This window comes from Bufo bufo, chromosome 3 (assembly GCF_905171765.1).
Source record: "Bufo bufo chromosome 3, aBufBuf1.1, whole genome shotgun sequence".
NCBI lineage: Eukaryota > Metazoa > Chordata > Amphibia > Anura > Bufonidae > Bufo > Bufo bufo.
In genome coordinates, this window is record NC_053391.1 from 374,173,309 (window position 1) to 374,194,729 (window position 21,421).

The following is a 21,421-nucleotide window of genomic DNA, read 5'->3' on the forward strand; positions in this document are numbered from 1 at the left end:
GGCTGAGGAGGAATAATGTGGGGGAAAAAAGGCAGAGCGGCCTGGGCACTTGCGAGCTCTATTTGCATATGTATTAAACATCTTTTTTGCTGCTGCTGAAAGTGACAACAAAAGAACAAAGATACCATTGGAATCCATGGGTAGCTGTGCTAGAGCCACATGTAAGCAGTGTATAATGTCCAATTTTGGTGACAGACTCCCTTTAATGTTCCCCATATTGCTGCCTGGACATGAAATCCTACCCCCCCATAATGTCACTAATCATGTATGAATAGAGCCCCTTAGTACTATTAATGCCCCCTTAGTGGCTCAGCTCATCTACTTGCATGCATAGTCACTCGCTCTTCACAAGATGCAGCATGAAAGGACCTGCTCTTCCAACATCAGGTCCTGCTGCATCCAGTGAAGCGTTGAGTGTCCCTTTGCATGAAAGTGGATGAGGTGTGTGTTACTATTTTATAATTAAACCTCTGAAGGACCACGTGTGCCTGTTTAACAGTTGTTAGATGGGTGCACTCCTGTCTAAATGGGCATTAAAAGTGGTCCCATTCATTTTAGTAAGGTAGGTACCTCTGGCCGTGAAAATGGCCAAAAATAGAACGTATTTTTTGACGGTTGCAATTCACTGGCTATTGAAAAAAAACAAAAAACTGCCATGTGATTAGCGCCACTGACTTCAACTGGTTCTAAAAGCCGCTGTGTGACAGCCGGTTTTCCACAATCGTGTGAATGTAACCTAAGGTGTCATGCACGTGACCATGTCCATATTTTGGTCAGCAAACCACAGATTTGCTAAATACAGATACCTTCTGTGTGTATTCCGCATGCTTCTTACTCCCATCAATAGAAATGGCTGTTCTGGTCGCCATTGTAGACCAGAATAGGACATGTTCTACAGCGCAGCCTTCCCTTGTTTGTCATATTCTTTTCAATGGGACCGTTTTTTCCTATTCAAGTAGGAATAGGAAGGAGCCGTCCCATAGAAGTGAATGGGAAGGCTTGTAATTACACTGCTCACGGCTGCAATGTCGGTGGCGAGCAGGTAAACAATGAAGGCTGCGCTCGCACGGAACGCGACCTTCTCTTCAACCAGCCGATATCAGATCAACCAGATCTGATATTGATGACCTATCCTGAAGATAGGACATCAATATTAAAACCCGGAAAACCCCTTTAATTGATACTAGGACAATAATCCATAACTTAACCTGGAAATAATGGGTGACATAGGTGTCGTGTAAAGCAAACCGCAATGTTTGTATCCTGGTACTAGTCTAAGACCTGTGTGGTTTGCTCCAGCTCGTACTTGGAACTCCTGCTCTCTCTAACCGGATCCCTTCCTGCATTTGATGGGAAATAGAAATAACGTGGCCTGACAAATAATACTCTGTGTGTATTCGCACGGTAACAGATCCACAGCTTTAATTAGTATCTGTGTGCCGTCAGGGTGTTCTCCTTGGTGGCAGGGATGCATATGGTACAGCATTGACCTATGGCATATGGTTTGCTGCTTATTTGAGATCCTTAGAACCAAGATACCATATAGTTGTGTGTTTCGAAGTAAGTCCAAAGTGCAAAATACTTCATAGCAAGTGGATTTTCTAAGGAAATGGTTTTCTGCATGCAATTTTAACATTTCCAGGGTCTTTAAACGCATGAATTGGGCAGTTTTTTATTTTTATTTTTTTGCCATTTTAATCTAAATGGGTGTTTTTTTTTGTTTTTGTTTTTTTTTTGGTGTGGCTTCCCCCGTAGTGAAACAGACTTAAAAACGTAAAGAGCTCCGACATGCTGTGCTTTTGAAAAGAAGCCAGAAAGACAAGAAAATCTCATTAACAAAAAAAGCCAGGAGCAAAAAAGCTTGTGTCCTGCATTTCTTTCTGCAAACAATGCATCTAAAATGCAAAAAAAGCCACTTAAACTGTGAAACGCAGCCTAAAGGCTCATGCACACAAACGTATTTTTTGTCCGCCCTTTTTGCGGGTCAGATGCGAACCCATTCCTTTTAATGTCTCCAATCTGTGATTGTGGTGCTGCTGCCTTTGTAAGCTGGTTGTGGACCTGGCCTGAAATAACCTTAGGGTGTATTTACACACTTTTTTTTTTTTTCCTGCCGTTTTGTAAAAAGGATTTGTCCAAGTACAGTTAACCACTTTATACACAAAATTTTACCCCAGCCCTCACAGTGAAGGCCCCCTACTGCCCCAGTATCTACAATATCCTCTGCATCCAGGGGACGCAAGATGGCGGCTGCCACGTGACTGCTTCCTTGAATTGTGCCTGGCTCCCTCTAGCACAGATTCAGGGGAGTGCCTGCGCTGAATCATTTCAACTGTGCCCATTACTTTGATTCAAATTCCCGTTCTCCAGAAAGATACATTTCAGGCAAGGGACATTTTTGGGCTCAAGGACCAGACCATTTATTTTTTGCTTGGCAATCCAGGACATTTAACTATATAAACTCGGTAGAATGAGGCCTTGTTTTTGTGAACCATGTTGTACCATTTTGAGGGTATGCATATACAATGCCTCCATTTTTTTTAATTTTTTAATTTTCTTTCTAATATATATTATTATTATAATATTTTTTTAAAATTATGTAGAGAGATCAAATATTTGGAAGGGTTCTTTTTTGAAATGTATTCACACCTATTAGGGCATATGACCAGCTGCATTGAATTGGGTAAGCTGGAGCTTTTGAGGTGTTAAGGAGCCACCCATCAGCTTTTCACCAAACGGAATTGACTGCAGACTTGGCCTGTGTACCATCATTTCAACCATTTCCCTACCACTTTTATTGCCTTTTTTTCTTTTTCTTCTGAAGCCGCACTTATGCAAGTGCAATTCCTGGAGTCATCTAGGTGATGCCGCAGCCTTAAGGCCTCTTTACATGGCCCAATGTAGCAAGCGATTGTCTGGAAGGAGGTGATAACCACCTTGCTGGGATTACAGAGAGGACTCTGACTCCAGGCACATTTCCATACATCAGGCACTGCTGTTAAAGAGGTCCTAACTATGCTGATGGACTGAAGAAGCCACTGGTCAAGGGTCAAGCTCTGAATGCTGTACAGCACTTGGATCTTCTTGACTGGTCAGGTTGGGGAACAAAAATACATTTATAGTCCAACAACTCTAATGTAATGAAGCCCTCTGTTTATATGCCCTGTTAGGAGATATGCATCCTCTGCCTGAGTATTAGCCACAGCAGAAAAGAGGCCATCAGCTGATCACCAGCGGGTCCTCATGGAGAGAAGAGTTCATCCAGATTAGACAACTGTTTAACAATGTTATTTATGTCAGTCCTGGTATTTTGAGGGCATGGTGTCTTTAGACGTGCACTCATACCGCGGAGACTCGAGGCGCTCCGTGCCGTCCCTGCAATCTCAGCTATGTGTGTTACAAAGTGTCACCACTTCTAGTGCGAGTTACATAAACACCAGGACTTCCTCAAGAGAAAAGATGACTGATGACAAAGGTAGGGGGGGGGGGGGGGGGTGCTGTCACCCTGGATCTAAGCACACAGCGTTCAGTAAAAGTGTCGTCGGGGTGCAGGGTCACTAGTGGGACTGAAATTTGTGCAATTTGATCTGTCCTTAATTTAAATAGCTTCTGTATTTGGGAATGCCTCACAGCTTGTTCTGCAAGAACCATATGCCTGCTAATAACACGGGTGTCCTGTTACACCCATTTGTTTCCTATTCTACTGGGTGAAGCCAGCACTAAAAAGGTTTCCAGTTATAATACCTCCCCACGTTAACATAATGGGAGGGATTGGTGTCTGTATTCATAGTTACGGTATATTTTGGGGGAGATTTATCAGTGGTTTGATGGGGCCAAGCACTATAGTCATAAACTTCTTGCAATACATTTTTGACACGATTGGCTGGAGATTCAGAATCGTTCACAACTCATTTGTCAAAATCTGATGTTTTTAAAAGTTGAATTTCTCAACATTGAGTGTCCTATTGATAAAACATCAAAATAGTAAAGTTACAGCTCCCCAAACCATGTATCGCAGAAATCGCCTTTGCCAGCGAAGGTGGGACCCACGCACCTGCCCTCACCATATAGGCAAAACACGAAGGAGGAAATTCATCTTCTAAAACAGTAGCTTTTATTGAGAAACATCAAAAATCCATTAAGTTGGTTTGCTTGACCTTCACTTTTTTTTATGGATTTTTGATGTTTTTCAATAACAACCACTAATATTTTAGATGAGTTTCCTCTATTTTTGGCCTATTGATGAATCTGGCATTGGGGTACAGAAAGGCACACCATATGAATGGTATTGATCTCCCCAAATGTCCCTACTAGTACAGATCCCAGAAGATGCTTTGTGTGGTGGAATATTAATAAACCATACAACAGATGTTGCGTTAATCTAGATTTTTAGTGAACTTATTTATTTTGAAATATTAGTGTTTTTTGCCTGCTACTGCCGTAATTTAAATGGAATTTCATGTATTTAAGGGTCCATTCACACGTCAGCAAAAGGGTCCGCACCCGTTCTGCAATTTTGCGGAACGGGCGCGGACCAATTCATTCTCTATGGGCCCGGACGTGAAGCGGAGAGCGATCCTGAACTTCCGGGTTTCGGCCCCGAACTTCCGGTCCGCAGCTCCGCAAAAGGTAGAACATGTCCTATTCTTGTCCACAGCTGCGGACAAGAATAGGCATTTCTATAGGGGGTGCCGGCCGGGTGTGTTGCGGATCCGCAACACACCACGGATGTGTGAATGGACCCTAAGATTGCTGTTATGGGCAGTAGGTGTGGACCCACTGTACCAACTGACCGGTTTGACTTTGGGTTAACGCTAAAGTTGCGGGAAAATGCGCGATTTTTCTGCGTGAGTGCAAAGCATTTCAATGCGTTTTGCACGCGCGTGAGAAAAATTGGCATGTTTGGTACCCAGACCCGAAACAAGACTTCACAAAAGTTTGGGATTGGTGTTGTGTAGATTTTATTATTTTCCCTTCTAACATGGTTATAAGGGAAAATAGCATTCTTAATACAGAATGCTTAGTAAAATGTCCATTGAGGGGTTAAAAATAATAAACAAATTTAACTCACCCCATCCACTTGGTTGCGTAGCGGATCTCCTTTCTACTTTCTTCAGGACCTGGCTAAAGGACCTTTGACGTCACTGCGCTCTGGTCCATCACTGTGGTGATGGACCATGTGATGAGCGCAGTGACGTCACCACAGGTCCTTTTTTATCAAAAAAGAAAGAAGACATGCCAGGCTGAGAGTTCAAGTGGATTAAGGTGAGTTTATTCATTGTATTTTATTTTTTAACCCCTCCCTCACTATTTTACTAAGCATTCCGTACTAAGTATGCTATTATTTTCCCTTTATAACCATGTTATAAGGGAAAATAATAAAGATCGGGTCCCCATCGCGATCGTCTCCTAGCAACCATGCGTGAAAATCGCACCGCATCCGCACTTGCTTGCGGATGCTTTCGATTTTTACTCAGCCCCATTCACTTCCATGGGGCATGCGTTGCGTGAAAAACGCACAATATAGAGCTTGCTGCAATTTTCACGCAACGCACCAGTGATGCGTGAAAATCACAGCTAATGTACACAGCCCCATAGAAATAAATGGGTCCGGATTCAGTGCGGGTGCAATGCGTTCACCTCGCGCATTGCACCCGCACGGAATTCTCGCCCGTGTGAAAGGGGCCTAAGGGCATTATCCTGGCAGTCTGTTTTCACCCTTTAACCCCCTGCACAGGGATCTGGTCTTTGGAGCCACCAGGCCGCTACCTTTTGAGATGGTTCCAGTATAGTTGGTGGCTGACCCACGGGGTCATCCACTGGTGCAAAACACTAGGGGTCGGGCAATATTTGTAGTCTGGTAACAGGCCGAAGTCGCGGTAGGCAACGTACAATAAGGCTAGGTCTACACGACGACATTTGTCGTGCGACAATAAGTCGCCGACAGATGGGGCACAACTACACTGCAACATTTGTAGTGCAATATTTTGTTGCACCAATGTCGCGCAACAATTTTTATAATGGCAGTCTATGATGTCGCACTGCAACATGTTGCAACTGCGATGCAACAGTCGCAGAAAAATCCATCTCGAATGGATTTTCTGCGACTGTTGCGTGGCAGTCGCAGCATGTTGTAGTGCGACACCATAGACTGCCATTATAAAAATTGTCGAGCGACATTAGTGCGACAAATGTCGTTGTGTAGACCTAGCCTAAATCCGAGGTCAAGGGAGGCGGCAATAGGGCAATACAAGAAACAGGCTAAGGTCAAGGCAGGTGGCTAGTAGTTGGTTGTAAGGCTGGAGTTCAGTACATACATAGCTAGTCAGACAGACGATAACACTTTTGCTGGTAACTAGTAATGTAAAGCTTGTGTACCTTCCCACTGGGAAAGGCACCTTAAATACATAGGGATGACCAGCCATTGACTGGGGAAGCTTTTGGACTCGCGTGTGCTGGCCCTTTAAAGAGGACCTTTCACCACTCCTGACATGCCTATTTTAATAGCTTCATGCATTCCCCATGTAATAACAATTCTGGAGCATCTATTCTTATGACTGTTGTGCCATTCCTTTATTTCTAATAGAAGCTATGAATGAATTGCTAGCAGTCTGCAGTAAGGGTACAGAGGGGAGGTAACCAGTTGGGGGTGTTTACCTCCACAGACTCACTCTATCTAATCAGTGCTGCCATTTTCAGACTGTGCAGGTAACCCCCCCCCCCCCCCCAACTGGTTACCACCCCTCTGTACCCTTACTGCAGACTGCTAGCAATTCATTCATAAAGGAATGGCACAACATAGAGCCATAAGAATGGATGCTCCAGAAATGTTATTACATGAGGCATGCATGTAGCTATCAGGAGAGGTGACAGGTCCTGTTTAAAAGGCCGAAAATGACCATGTACCTGCTCTATAGAGCAGGCCTAGACCAGATGTGCAGGCCATGGAAACATGTACCTTGTGGTTTCCGATTTTAAGCTGTTTTGTATGTACATGAGGAGTAACCCTGTATCTGAACATTAAATCATTTGTATCCCGTTTTTTCCTCTTATTGTCATTTTTTTTTCTTTTCTTGAGCTAGTGGTTTGCCGCTAGCTGCTATGCTATGTCCTATACACAATCCACAGAGAAGAGTAGAACCTGCTCTCCTATATGGGTCCATTCACACATCCGTGTGTTTTGCGGATCCACAAAACACGGACAGCGGCAATGTGCGTTCTGCATTTTGTGGACCGCACATTGCCGGCACGAGGAGAATATGCCTATTCTTGTCCGCTATTGCGGACAAGAATAGGACATGTTCTATTTTTTTCAGGATCGGAATTGCGGATGTGTGAATGGAGCCTATTTCTGTAGCATAGTATCAGCAGCAGTATGGATGACATTATACAGAAGTATTGTTCATTGTAGCTGGGAATCCAGCACTGGGGTGAGAGCGAGAACTTGCTGTGCCTCTGTCTCCCTTAAACAGCTCTATGGGCAGCATGCAACCGGGTCCCTCAGTGAGCTGATCACCTTTCTTGTGTCTGACTGGTTTCAGTGGTGAATTGAGAATGAATTATCAGTGCACAAAGTAGGGGAGAAGTGGCTTATAAGTGGAGAGAGGCAGTTTTCTGTAGAACGATATGGTACAAAGTTAATTTTCTAGTACTTTTACTTTATTGAAAGTAGAGTGCCTAGTTGGCTGTTTTAAGTATGTAGTATATAAGTAGTCGTAGCCATTATGATTGTTCTAGTGGAAAAACTGGATTATATTGCTCAGTGCTGCACTTCATCATTACATTCCAGTGGAAAATGTACACTGTTCACTGTCTAAAAGCGAACTGTACCTTATTGCCAGTAATGTGTGCATTCCAGATCCCTGCTGAAGGCACTGCTGTGGCCACACATTGTAATGTAGTGTGCTGCCCCTACACTGAGCTCCTGACTTAAAAGGGTTGTGTCACGAAACATATTGTACATTTTTCAAACCAGCACCTGGATCTGAATTTTAGTTTGTAATTTTATGTAATTAATGGGGTTATCCAATCCCCCCAAAAATCTCCCACGTTGAATATACTTACCCGGGTCCCCCGCTCCTGGTCCCCGCACCGCCGCTGCTTCTTCCTGTGCCCGGATGAAAACATCCTTTTTGGGGGGCGGGGACGAGCCTCCCTAGCATCGTGGGTGACGCTAGGGAGGCTTGTCCCCGTCTCCGCCTGCCATTGGCTTTTACCGTTCCCCCCCCCCCCCCCCCCCTTGCCCGACACCGGATGTTTTCATCCGTACATGGGGAGAAGCTGCGGCGGTGCGGCGACCAGGAGCGGCGCAGGGAGCCCCCCCCATATGCCAGGCCCCCCACGCTCAATATACATGCATGGGGGGGCCTGGCATATGGGGGGGGGGGCCTGGGCATATGGGGGGCCTGGCATATGGGGGGGGGGGCCTGGGCATATGGGGGGGGGGGGAGCTTTTTTTAGGATTGGATAACCCCTTTAAAAAAACCTTAGATTTCAATGAATAGCTCACTGGTTATAATATCTATATAGTGCCACCTGCTGTCTGTTCTTTTCCTTATTTTTTTTGTTCATCTCACTGAGCTGGTTGAAGATTTAAAACTTTGCACATTCAACTGCCACCAGCCATATGTTCTGGTAGAAGCTGTGGCAGTTACAAGGAGAGAGCTTTAGCAGAAAGGACATGCCCCCTGAGCTGCCAGATAATCTGGCAGAGCAATTGGAACAGTGAATCTCTGGACCCACGTGCGGTACAAGGCAGGTTGTCATGTACTATAAGATGTCTGCTTACATCAGTCATGGCATACTTGCAGTGAGAACAGTGACATCATTTTACCTGTAGGCTTTGTAACTAGGAGTGGTTAATAGTATGGTAATTGGCCGCTCCTTTTCTCTGAAATCATGATGTGTGCATGGGCCAGAAAGCAAGTTAGTGGCATGTGTGCCAGACCTAGCGGGCAGGACTGGTTGCCTATAAGAGTGGCTTACAACAGGAGTCCTAGGGCTTGTTGAGCTGACCATAGACTGAGAACCAGCACTTTCTCTGGAAGGCGGCATACACAGAGAAATGTTTCCTGCAATATTGTTGGATGTCATGGGAAATGTGGTCTCGTTTTTGGAATGAAATTAAAGGCATATTTCTGTGGAATAGGAAACTTGGCCGTGGGCTGCACATGCTTTATAAAATCTAAAATAACACTGATTGGCAAAAAATATGGATGTGTGCACGGCCCTATATACATGAATGGGTAAGATTGTGGATAGCACATGGAGGAGAAATACAGTTTTGCATGCATGAAGCCTTAAACAATTGCAGTAAAAAATGCTCTTTAATAATTGCATCAAAAAGTATTGTAAAATGTCTGTGTGTGGTTATTTGTATGAAACCGGCGTGTAATCACTCCCTTTATCATTTGCTAAGATATACCTTTATGGACATTCGTATAGATATCCCTGCGGAAATAAGTTCTTAACTTCCCTGTATTTAAAGGGGTTATCCCATGATTACTATAAAAAATTAGAACATGACAATCTCTTTCTAACAAAGCTAGAACCAGCCCTGTACCTCACATGGATCCAGAGATCTCCCCATTCATTGCTCTGCTAGATTTATATCAAGCTGACAGCTCAAGGGGAGTGTCTTTTCTGCTGCAGCTCAGGGGGCGTGTCCATGCTCTACCTATCACAGCTCAGGAAGCAGTTGAAGGATGAAACTGAGCATGTGCGGCCATCTCAGTGAGCAGGACAAAGAAATAAGATAAGGAACAAACAGGTGGCGGCGGCGCTATACAGATACATTTTATTGAATAACTCAGTGGCTATGCAAAATTTTTAATTGCATACAATTACAAAAGAATTCAGATCCGGGTGCTGGTTTGGAAACTGTAGAATATTTTTCATGGGCCAACTCCTTTTATATGGCACATGCATATATTAAAGACTTGATTTGTCATCTCTCACCATGTACTATCTAAGCTAATGTATCATTCACTCTTTTTTCCATTTTCAGTGGAGGAAGATGGCAGCTGGGATAATGGTCTCTCCTATGATTGTCGTACCCTACTATTCAAGGCTATCCATAACCTGCTGGAGCGATGTTTAATGAACCGAAATTTTGTGCGCATAGGGAAGTGGTTTGTAAAGCCATATGAGAAAGATGAGAAGCCAGTTAATAAAAGGTGAGTTGAGGGTTTCTTCTTTGACGAGGACATAAATATCTCCGTTAGAGATGATCCGGCATTAACGGCGGCTGTCGGCCACACAAAAACAAATGCATGTAGTGGTGTTTGTCTAGCCATAACCTGGCATCTTTGCTGGAAAATTGTCCAGTTCCGGTTTATAGTCAATAAGGATTTGGCAATGGTCTGTTGAATCCTGCAATGCCGGATGCGGTAAACGCCAGCAGGCGGAGATGTGAATTGCTTGCCTTTTCACTCTGTCTTGTAGATTTGTGTTTTTGGTAGAGTTTGCTTGTTCCAGGTACATCCAATAATTTTTTTTTTAAACCACTGAACCTTTAACAGTATAGTGTATTCGCTCAGTCTACTTGAGTATAGTGTAGATCGGTACAGGACATTCTGTACATATCGGCATAAAATATATAAATGAATTTATATGCGAGGCTCACGTTTTAGAAGAATACTGAACAGCAGGTGATGTTTCTGCGCACAAAGGACAGCTGGAGTAGAGAAGCTGAAAGTAGGACATCTTGGGATAAGCGGCGGAAGCTCAAAGCTGTGCTTGTGTGTTTCCTTGGAACATTGTTTCACTCAAGATCTTTGAGGTTCCAAAGGCTTTGGCCACTTTTTATATTTTATGTCGCCTTACTATTTGTTATGTACTGCTTTGTAGCTTGTTTTTTGCTCCCATCCTCAGATGTAAACAGTGGCTATGCTTTTTCATATAAAGTAATACATAGGATACCTAGCTTCACCCACCTGTCCATTCGGCAGTACAGAGTTCCATATTTTGTGTTACTGCACAGACCCGTGGTAAGCGTCCTCTGTGTACTGTGTCCAATAACTCTCCTTCCTCCTGTGTTCGCTTGCCTCAACACTTGGGCTGCACAGACTCTGGTGGAAGCATCCAGCGCATGCACAGTGTACTCCAACTCCACTTTTTCATATTCAGTTTTTGGGCCATATGTTTCACTGCAAATACTCCAACGCTTCCAGTAAGTCTCCTGTATGGAGACTTACTGGAAGTACTCCACGGTATGGAGGGTTCTCTTAGGAGATACTTCTTTGCATATTCTTTTCTTGTGGAGCATTGCTAATAAGTCTCCATACCATGGAGTACTTCCGGTTAGTCTCCATGCAGGAAGAAGATTCAGAACCCCGCCTAAGCCGCTTCCAAGACAACTCACTGAGCCAGCCAGAAGACTAGGGGCAAACACCCTTAAACAGCTGTCTACAGATGGATATCTGGCTTGGCTATATTCCTATGTCAAATCCCAAGGCTTGTAGAATTCCGTATGGTCCGTGGTAGCGGAATCCATAACAGGATTCTTAGATAACCCGAACTTGAAAAAACACTTGCTCGCTCATCCCTAGTGTTGGATCTTGACTCCAATCTCCACTTCCAAAAGGTGGCTCTGGTGAGATGTTTCTCTTTCTTGGGAGATAGCTCTTTGCATATTAGTTTCCCAATAAGTCCCCATACAGGACTGTTCTCTTTAAGGAGATTCAGCACCCTCCCTAAGATAAAAGGAGCAAAGTGCACCCTCATGCCTGTAGATCCATGAAGCATTTCTTGCATAGCATATTCTACAGATGGTATAAGCACACATGTAATGTGTGTGTGTGTGTGTAGATATATACACTGACCAAAAATATAAACACAACACTTTTGGTTTTGCTCCCATTTTGCATGAGCTGAACTCAAAGATCTGAAACATTTTCTACATACACAAAAGACCCATTACTCTAAAATATTGTTCACAAATCTGTCTAAGGGCTCATGCACACGACCGTGTGCTGCCTGTGGTCGCATTGCGGCCCGCAATACATGGGCACTGGCCGTATGCATCCTGCATTACAGATCGTGGACCTATTCACTTCAATGGGTCCGCAATCCGGGAGATGCGGAACGGAAGAGTACTTCCGTGGGTTTTCTGTCCGTGCCTCTGTACCGCAAAAAAAGTAGCACATGCACTACTTTTTTGCGGTGTGGACAGATCACGCAGCCATTCAAGTTGAATGGGTCTGGATCTGTCTGCGGCTGCCGCACGGATGTTGACATGGATTGGGGACCGCAAATTGCAGTCCCCAATGCACGTAACTGCCAGCACACAGTCGTGTGCATGAGCCCTAAATCTGTGTTAGTGAGCACTTCTCCTTTGCCGAGATAATCCATCCCACCTCACAGGTGTGGCATATCAAGGTGCTGATTAGACAGCATGAATATTGCACAGGTGTGCCTTAGACTGCCCACAATAAAAGCTCACTCTGAAATGTGCACAGTTTGATCACAAAGCACAATGCCACAGATGTTGCAACATTTGATGGAGCGTGCAATTGGCATGCTGACTGCAGGAATGTCTACCAGAGCTGTTGCCCGTGCAGTGAATGTTCATTTCTCTACCACAAGCCATCTCAAAGGAGTTTTAGAGAATTTGGCCTCCATGATCGTCTGAGACCAGCCACCCGGACACCTGCAGCAACAATCTGTTTGCATAACCAAAGAATTTCGGTGCAAACTGTCAGAAACCGTCTCAGGGAAGCTCATCTGCATGCTCGCCGTCCTCATCGGGGTCTGGACCTGAATACAGTTAGGCTGGGTTCACACCTGAGCGTATTCGTTAAGCGCTTTTTACAGGCGTTTTTATCAGGCGTTTTTGGGGCGTTTTTGTATTTTGCAAACTCGCGTAGTTTGTGTGATTAACCACAGAGGCATCCAATGAAAAACTGCCACAATACGCCCCAAAGAAGCTCCTGTACTTTTTGGGGCGTAGGGCGTTTTACAGCGCGTTCGTACGCGCTGTAAAACGCTCAGGTGAGAACCATGCCCATAGGGAAACATTTGGTTTTTGCCTGTTGAGCGTTTTACAGCACGTAGGAACGCGCTGTAAAACGCTCAGGTGTGAACCTAGCCTTAGTCTTCGTAGCCGACTTGAGTGGGCAAATGCTCACATTCGATGGCGTCTGGCACGTTGGAGAGGCGTTCTGTTTACGGATGAGTCCCGGTTTTCACTGTTCAGGGCAGATGGCAGACAGCGTGTGTGGCGTCTTGTGGGTGAGCGGTTTGCTGACGTCAACGTTGTGGATTGAGTGGCCCATGGTGGCGGTGGGGTTATGGTATGGGCAGGCGTATGTTATGGACAACGAACACAGGTGTGTTTGGCATTTTGAATACACAGATATACCGTGGCGAGATCCTGAGGCCATTGTTGTGCCATTCATCCACGACCATCACCTCATGTTGTAGCATGATAATGCACGGCCCCATATTACAAGGATCTGTACACAATTCCTGGAAGCTGAAAACATCCCAGTTCTTGCATGGCCAGCATACTCACCGGACATGTCACCCATTGAGCATGTTTGGGATGCTCTGGATCGGCGTATACGACAGCGTGTTCCAGTTCCTGCCAATATTCTGCAACTTCGCACAGCTATTGAAGAGGAGTGGACCAACATTCCACAGGCCACAATCAACAACCTGATCAACTCTATGCGACGGAGAGGTGTTGCACTGGTGGCCACACCAGATACTGACTGGTCTTCACCACATGTGCCATGGTGAAAATTTCCCCATGAATCACAGGACCCATTGACGTGACGCATGGGGAATATGTCTCTGCACATGTAACCTTTGTCAAACCAGATATTGACGACTAGGACTACAGTGCTGCAGTGTACGACTAAAGGTGCTGGAACCGGAGGGTGTGGAGCAGGTAAGTATGCTTCTCTCCGCAAGTCCAGCAATGTGTGGTGGAAGGTCTGACCAAAAGTTCCCATGATGATTCAACGGAGTTCAAGGCGGATCAGTCTTGGCAATGTTAAAGATATTACAACCGGATCTGTTCCTAACGGATGCAGATGTATTATCAGTAACAAGCCAGTGTGAAAGTAGCCTAACCCTTGAACATCATGCACTCTACACAGAAAGCACATGAGACAGCCACACTGAGAAATCACAAAATGAAGAGCTGGAGGAAGGTCTCTGCTGAGAATAAAGGGCTGAAGGAATGACTTGTGGGCCTGTTCTTTCCATAGGACAGCATGGTGGATGTGCTGGAACTGAGGAGCAGAAAGCCTCCTATTTGTTTTTCTTGTCCTTGGGAGCTTTCCAGCTTGGCCTGGCAGCTGTCCTGTTTTCTTTTTAGGAGCTGTAATAAGTAATGTTTTACATGATAGTGTAGTTGTGTGCTGTCCATGCATTAGGCTGCTTTTTTGTGGGTCTTTAGTGTGCATTTCACAGCATGTTCCCTGGTGGATTGCTGGTAAACTGCCAGAGACCCCATGCCAGCTGACTTCATCTTATGGGTTTCCCAAGTCCCTGCAGCTTTGTGTGCATCTTGCTTTATAGTTGGTTACTTTGGTCATTTAGCTGTATTTCTGTTTAATAAATTCGGTGCATTTCTGGTGCAGATTCTGCAACTTCTTCCCTCTCACGCCAGGTCTTAAAAAAGGGATGGGTCCTGTGGCCCGTCTTATTCGTCATTTTTTGCGCCTGGTTTAGGCGTAGAAAATGGTCTAAATGTCAGAGAGCTAGGAAGCTGTCTTACATTTAGAAGCGGTTGTGGATCCGCTGAAGTTATGAAGAGGCCGGCGCCTCTATATAACTGGCAGATCCACCGCCAATACAGGACCTAAAACGCCAGTTTTAATAAATGTGCCCCATAATCTTTTATATAGATGCTTATTGCACTATATTAAGGATTCTACTATCTCAGAGCGGTGAGTCCAGTCTTCACAATATGGTGGGCTGACTACCTCTGACACAGATCTCTCTCCTGTTCTTTATACTTTGCCACATGTAACCATCCAGGTGGTTAAAGAGGACCTTTCACTAGAATAAAACACTCTACGCGTCTGTATAGTTAGTTTAGATGTTTTATTCTAGTGAAAGGTCCTCTTTAAGCTCCCAAAGAATTCTCAAGATATACTCGGGTATAGACTAGGTAATCTACATGTTCTCAGTATGGAAAGGGTTGAAAAAACGTTAGTTTTACAGTGAGAGCAGCCCACTCCAAAAGTGACACCTCCCCCTTAGCAGAGCACATCTAACATGATCTGGTACTAATTTATAACCAGGAGTATTTCACATAAGGGTTGTCAGAAGGGACTTCCTGCCAGCTTTGGGAAAGTTTTAGTTTGGTTTAGAAGACCCGTTCTCAAGTACCCAACCAACTTCCTGTAGTTTGGCAGAATTTATAAGGAACATGTAAAATGAAATGTTCATCTCACCAAAAAGAATTTTAAGCCACCCCTGACAATTGGCTGCTTAAGGGCTCATTCAGATGACCGTGTTTCCCAAATTGCGACTCCGCCAAACACTGATGCCAGCCTGTGTGCTTTCCGCAATTTACGGACTGTACGTGGCCGGCACAATCATAGAAAATGCCTATTTTTGTCCACCGTTGCGGAATAGAATAGGACCTGTATCTTTTTTTGCGGAGCCGTGGAACGGAACTACAGATGTGGACAGCACACGGTGTGCTGTCTGCATCTTTTGTGGCCCCATTGAAATGAATGCGTCCGCAAAATAGGGAGAAGATCCATGCTGCCACTCACTTCTCCTGTAAGGAAATTGTAATTGTACATAGTGCTCATTCAACTGTATTGGTGACTATGACGCCATGTAGTACATAGTAGCTCTAAATACCAAATAGATATAGTCCTTTAGTGGCTTCCTCTCCTGGCGTTAAAAAAGGCGTTCTCATTGGGACAACCCCCTTTTTGACTTTAACGGGATTCTGCAGATGGGACAACATGTTTACATGGGACGACAATAGGGTCAATGATCAGAAAGGAGCGTTCCTAGAAACACTCGTTCCCAGTAATTGGACCTGTGTAAAGATTCTGCTGATTAAAGAGCAAATACTCATTGATTTTGGTAGAAGCATTGTTGATGCAGCACCCAAAATCATTGCTTCTGGGCAGCAGATCATCCTGTGTAATCGGCAATCTGTATGGGGACGAGCAATGACTGTAACATCTTGTAAATGCAGCTCTTCCTCGGTTATGGGCAATGAACATTTCGTTGGTCAGTTCAAAGTTTGGATGTTTGCCTCTTATAATTTACGTCTTGCATTCAGCAGGATTTATACTGTAGGTGACGGTACATTTGGTGTTTGGTTGCAGCAATACAGGGTCAAAGCTATAACCATTAAATTGTGTTTACTGGGATTTTTTATACAAGCCTTGTATTTAAGGGGTATTCACAGTATAGTGGATAACTCTTAGATTGGTGGGGGTCCTACCCCTGAGACCCCCACTGATCAAGAGCTTCATTGGCTTCTACCTCAGTTTTTTTTTTTTTTTGCCTTCCTCTGGATCAACTTGTAGGGTGACAGGCCGAACTGGATGGACAAATGTCTTTTTTCGACCTTATATACTATGTTACTATGTAGAACCTCGTACCCCATGGAGCCCCGGAAAGGCTGGTTGATCATGCACGTGGCTGCTGGTAGGGTAAGTTGTAAAATAAAAATAAAAAATAAATATGCATCTTACAAAAATTCATTTAGTCCCATTTAGAGTAGATTTTAGTAAAGTTAATTTGTGAGTTTAGGTACACTTTAGGCCTCTTTATGTGGTTTTACTGACCAGGCAATCATTGGGTAAGAACTGGTTTTTCCTGATAATTGCCTGAAGGAGAGCGGAGATGATAGCTTCATTTACATGCAACAGTCACCTCAACTGCACTGGGTTGGGCGATCAGTTAATTGTTTCTGGGCATCACATCCCTGTTTACACTGACTTTGGATGCCTCATTTACTGGGTGAAATCATTGTAGATGTGTGTTTGCATCTGGTGATCGGGGGCACCTTTTCAGGAACGTTCATTGCCAATAATCGGCCTGTGTAAAAGGGCCATCAGGCTATCGATTGAGAATCTCCGAAATCTCAGGGTGCTTGCCTTTAGATGCTTCTACTTTCTTGCCCAATGTGAATAATCTGTCTACTTTGAGGAAAGGAATGTTAGGGCTCTTTCACACCTGCGTTCTTTTCTTCCGGCATAGAGTTCCGTCGTCGGGGCTCTATGCCGGAAGAATCCTGATCAGGATTATCCCCATGCATTCTGAATGGAGAGAAATCCGTTCAGGATGCATCAGGATGTCTTCAGTTCCGGACCGGAACGTTTTTTTGGCCGGAGAAAATACCGCAGCATGCTGCGCTTTTTGCTGTGACCAAAAATCCTGAACACTTGCCGCAAGGCCGGATCCGGAATTAATGCCCATTGAAAGGCATTGATCCGGCCTTAAGCTAAACGTTATTTCGGCGCATTGCTGGATCCGACGTTTAGCTTTTTCTGAATAGTTACCATGGCTGCCAGGATGCTAAAGTCCTGGCAGCCATGGTAAAGTGTAGTGGGGAGCGGGGGAGCAGTATACTTACAGTCCGTGCGGCTCCCGGGGCGCTTCAGAGTGACGTCAGGGCGCCCCACGCGCATGGATGACGTGATCGCATGGATCACGTCATCCATGCGCATGGGGCGCTCTGACGTCATTCTGGAGCGCCCCGGGAGCCGCACGGACGGTAAGTATACTGCTCCCCCGCTCCCCACTACTACTATGGCAACCAGGACTTTAATAGCGTCCTGGCTGCCATAGTAACACTGAACGCATTTTGAAGACGGATCCGTCTTCAAATGCTTTCAGTTCACTTGCGGTGTTACGGATCCGGCGGGCACCTCCGGCAAATGGAGTACACGACGGATCCGGACAACGCAAGTGTGAAAGAGCCTTTACTGTGCTGGACTCATCCAAGTGAGATTTTTTTATTTTTTTTATTTCAGTAGTTGGGCAAGAAGTGATTTAAGACTCATACTGTTAACACTGCTTGCACTGTCTTTCAATGTGTTATTTTTTTATTTTATATGTATATTTAAATATGTATTTTTATTTTTTTCATTTCAGTGAGCATTTGTCCTGCTCATTCACCTTCTTTCTTCATGGAGACAGCAATGTTTGCACAAGTGTAGAAATTAACCAGCACCAACCAGTGTACCTTCTTAGTGAGGAGCACCTTAACCTAGCCCAGCAGTCAAGTAGCCCGTTTCAAGGTAAGAGGGGTGTCATTGAGACGTTGGAATGAGTAGTAGACTCTTGAAGCACATGAGGGGGCAGGTTTATCAAAGTTTTACCATTTTTTTTTTTATGGCATAAATTCATGAATTATGGTGCACTCCATGTTTTTGAAAAATAAACCGTGAACATGACTTTAAGGAGTTGGCCCATCTCAGATATTGGTGGCCTTTTGCTAGAATATGCCATCAATGTCAGCTAGGTGAGGCAGGGTCCTGAAGTAAACGGAGAGCAGCCACACACATTCGGCCACCCTATGGGAGTTCTGAAAATAGCGGAGAGCCGGCTCGGCTGTATCCAGCAGTACCATAGCTGTCAATGGAGTGGTGACCGCATATGTGCAGCTGCACTCCGCTTACTTCAGGGATCCACATTTGGGATAGTTATATTGACACTTGTGTAGGTTTCCCATTGTGTTCTAAACAAGCTTAAAACTTGTTTTAAAGGGGTTTTCTCATCTGGACATAAATGGCATATTTACAGGATATGCCATAAATGTCAGGTGTGTATGAGCTTCGCCTCTGAGACACTCTCCTATTAGGCGTTTATGGCGCATCCTGTGCATTTGCCATAAAAATATATTCAAATGGGACAGCTACTTTAATTATGTTTTCAAAAAGTGATTTCTAGTTTATTTAGTCTGGTTAATTTCCATACGTAAAATCTTAATAAACTCTTAACCTTTTCCCCCCCCCCCCCCCCAGTTATCTTGAGCCCATTTGGATTAAATGGAACCCTCACAGGGCAGTCATTCAAAATGTCTGATTCTTCTACTAAGAAATTAATAGGAGAATGGAAACAGTTCTATCCCATTTCATCCAATATAAAAGAGTGCCCTGAGGAAAAGCAAGAGGAGATGGATTGGGAGGATGATTCACTGGCAGCTGTAGAAGTTCTAGTTGGTGAGTAAAATTTTTATTTCTCCCCCCCCCATCTCAAGCTGTTTAACCCCTTAAGGACTCGGCCCTATTTCACCTTCTGGACTTGGCCATTTTTTGCAAATCTGACCAGTGTCACTTTAAGTGGTGATAACTTTAAAACGCTTTGACTTTTCCAGGCCATTCTGAGATTCTGAGATTGTTTTTTCGTCACATATTGTACTTCATGACACTGGTAAAACGAAGTCAAATAAATTAATTTTTATTTATAAAAAAAAGTACCAAATTTACCAAACATTTGTAAAAAATTGCAAATTTCCAAGTTTCAATTTCTCTACTTCTATAATACATAGTAATACCTCCAAAAATAGTTATTACTTTACATTCCCCATATGTCTACTTCATTTTTGGATCATTTTGGGAATGATATTTTATTTTTTGGGGATGTTACAAGGCTTAGAAGTTTAGAAGCAAATCTTGAAATTTTTCAGAAATTTTCAAAAACCCAATTTTTAGGGACCAGTTCAGGTCTGAAGTCACTTTGCGAGGCTTACAAAAATGACCCCATTCTATAAACTACACCCCTCAAGGTATTCAAAACTGATTTTACAAACGTAGTTAACCCTTTAGGTTTTCCACAAGAATTAATGGAAAATAGAGATACAATTTCACTTTTTTGGCAGATTTTCCATTTCTCGCCCATATTCCTTGGGGGACACAGGAAACCATGGGTATAGCTCTGCTCCCTAGGAGGCGTGACACTAAGCGAAAGCTGTAAGCCCCTCCTCCATCAGCTATACCCTTCAGCCTGGAGAAGAGACTGCCAGTTTTTGCTTAGTGTCCAAGGAGGCAAGACACCCCCTGCTTATGCAGGGTTGTTATCCTATGATTTTTATTTTTTACGTATTTGTTGTTTTTAACTCGGTTTTTTTCTACCTACAGGGACAACAGAGGCGCATTAGACCCCTCTGTTTCTCCCGGGGTTGAGTTGCGCCAGTGCCGGTAATTCCGCACTGCCGCCTCCCCCACAGAAGACAAGGTGGACCAGGGCAGCCTCGCTCCCCTGCGTCCCGCCAGCTCAGGGTCGCCCGCACGCCAAGTCCCTCCCCCGGCTTCCTGCCACCGCGGTGCCAGGAGCTGAAGGGGCGACCCCGCTGGATGGACTGAGGGCGAAGACAGCGTATGGTGAGAGTGGCTGCTCCAGCCTCCCCTTCCTCCCTCCCACCGCTGCTACCAACATGGCCACTGTTACATGACCACTGCTACGGACAACCCCCCCCCCCCCCGCATATCGGGACGTTACCGGGCATAGTTGGAGGGCAGTCTATCTGGGCAAGTCCTAGAACGCTGCCTTACAGGGGACGGCTGCAGACATGCAAGCCGTCTGCTACATCTAGGCGCGGTGGGAGCCGTTTTCCTGGCATGAACGGCGCCAAGTCATGGCCGGCACTTCAACATCCTTGGGGGTTAAAATCATTTTGCCGCGCGCGCGCGGCTCTGCTTCGGCTTCAGCGCGGCAGAGGGGGGGCGGAGCTTCCTTACACATTCAGCTCCGTGCTGCTGCGCTCCGCTACTTCCGGGTTCATCTCTCTGCCGTGCGATCCTGAAGCCTTTCAGCTCCGTGCTGCTGCCTCTCCTCCACAGCCTCCTCAGTCTGTTCCCCTTACAGCTGCCGCTTGTATCATCGGGTCTGGTAGGACTGTTTAACCCCCTCCGTGCCACAGTACTGTTGCTTTAAAGTGCAACATCTTTCCACCATGTCAGACCCTTCTGCAGCCGCCAAGCCATGGTACCATGCCTGTACCGCTTGTAGGGAACCCTTTCCCCGGGGGCAGTCTGATCCGCACTGTACTGCATGCCGAGCTCCACCGCAGCCTCAGTCGCCCGCTGTGTCGCTCCCTGCTTCCTCTGACCCGCCTGACTGGGCTAGATCCCTGTCCCAGGCCGTGGAAAGCCTCACTCATGTCGTGGGCCGCCTAATAGACAGGCCACCTACCCCGCAGGACGCCACTCTGACTGTCGCGCCCTCCGGGTCCACTGCTTCTGCCGCTGCAGCGGGTTCATCCTCTCCTAGTGACCCCTCCCGAGCTAGGCACTCTCAGAAGCGTATTAGAGTAGAGCGAGCCTCCTCCTCGGATGCCTCCCTCTCCCCGCCACGCGTGCGCACCCAGACGAGCCTCTCCTCTCCAAAGGATTCGCTCTCTGAAGGTGAATTGGCGGCTTCAGATTTGGAAATGGACTCGGCCCTGCCGTCCAAGCTAGCCTCAGCGATGGGTCAACTCATCTCTGATATA

At 45.3% G+C, this 21,421-nt stretch overlaps 1 protein-coding gene across 1 annotated transcript in view; it reads left to right on the forward strand.

The window, feature by feature from the left end:
* MED13 (mediator complex subunit 13) overlaps positions 1-21,421 on the forward strand; it is an 89,555-nt gene that overhangs the window by 15,131 nt on the left and 53,003 nt on the right. Inside the window, exons 3-5 of the mRNA XM_040424673.1 lie at positions 10,007-10,175; positions 18,082-18,227; positions 18,954-19,151. Of these exons, the coding sequence (XP_040280607.1) occupies positions 10,007-10,175; positions 18,082-18,227; positions 18,954-19,151 (513 nt within the window). The remainder of the gene's footprint in view (positions 1-10,006; positions 10,176-18,081; positions 18,228-18,953; positions 19,152-21,421) is intronic.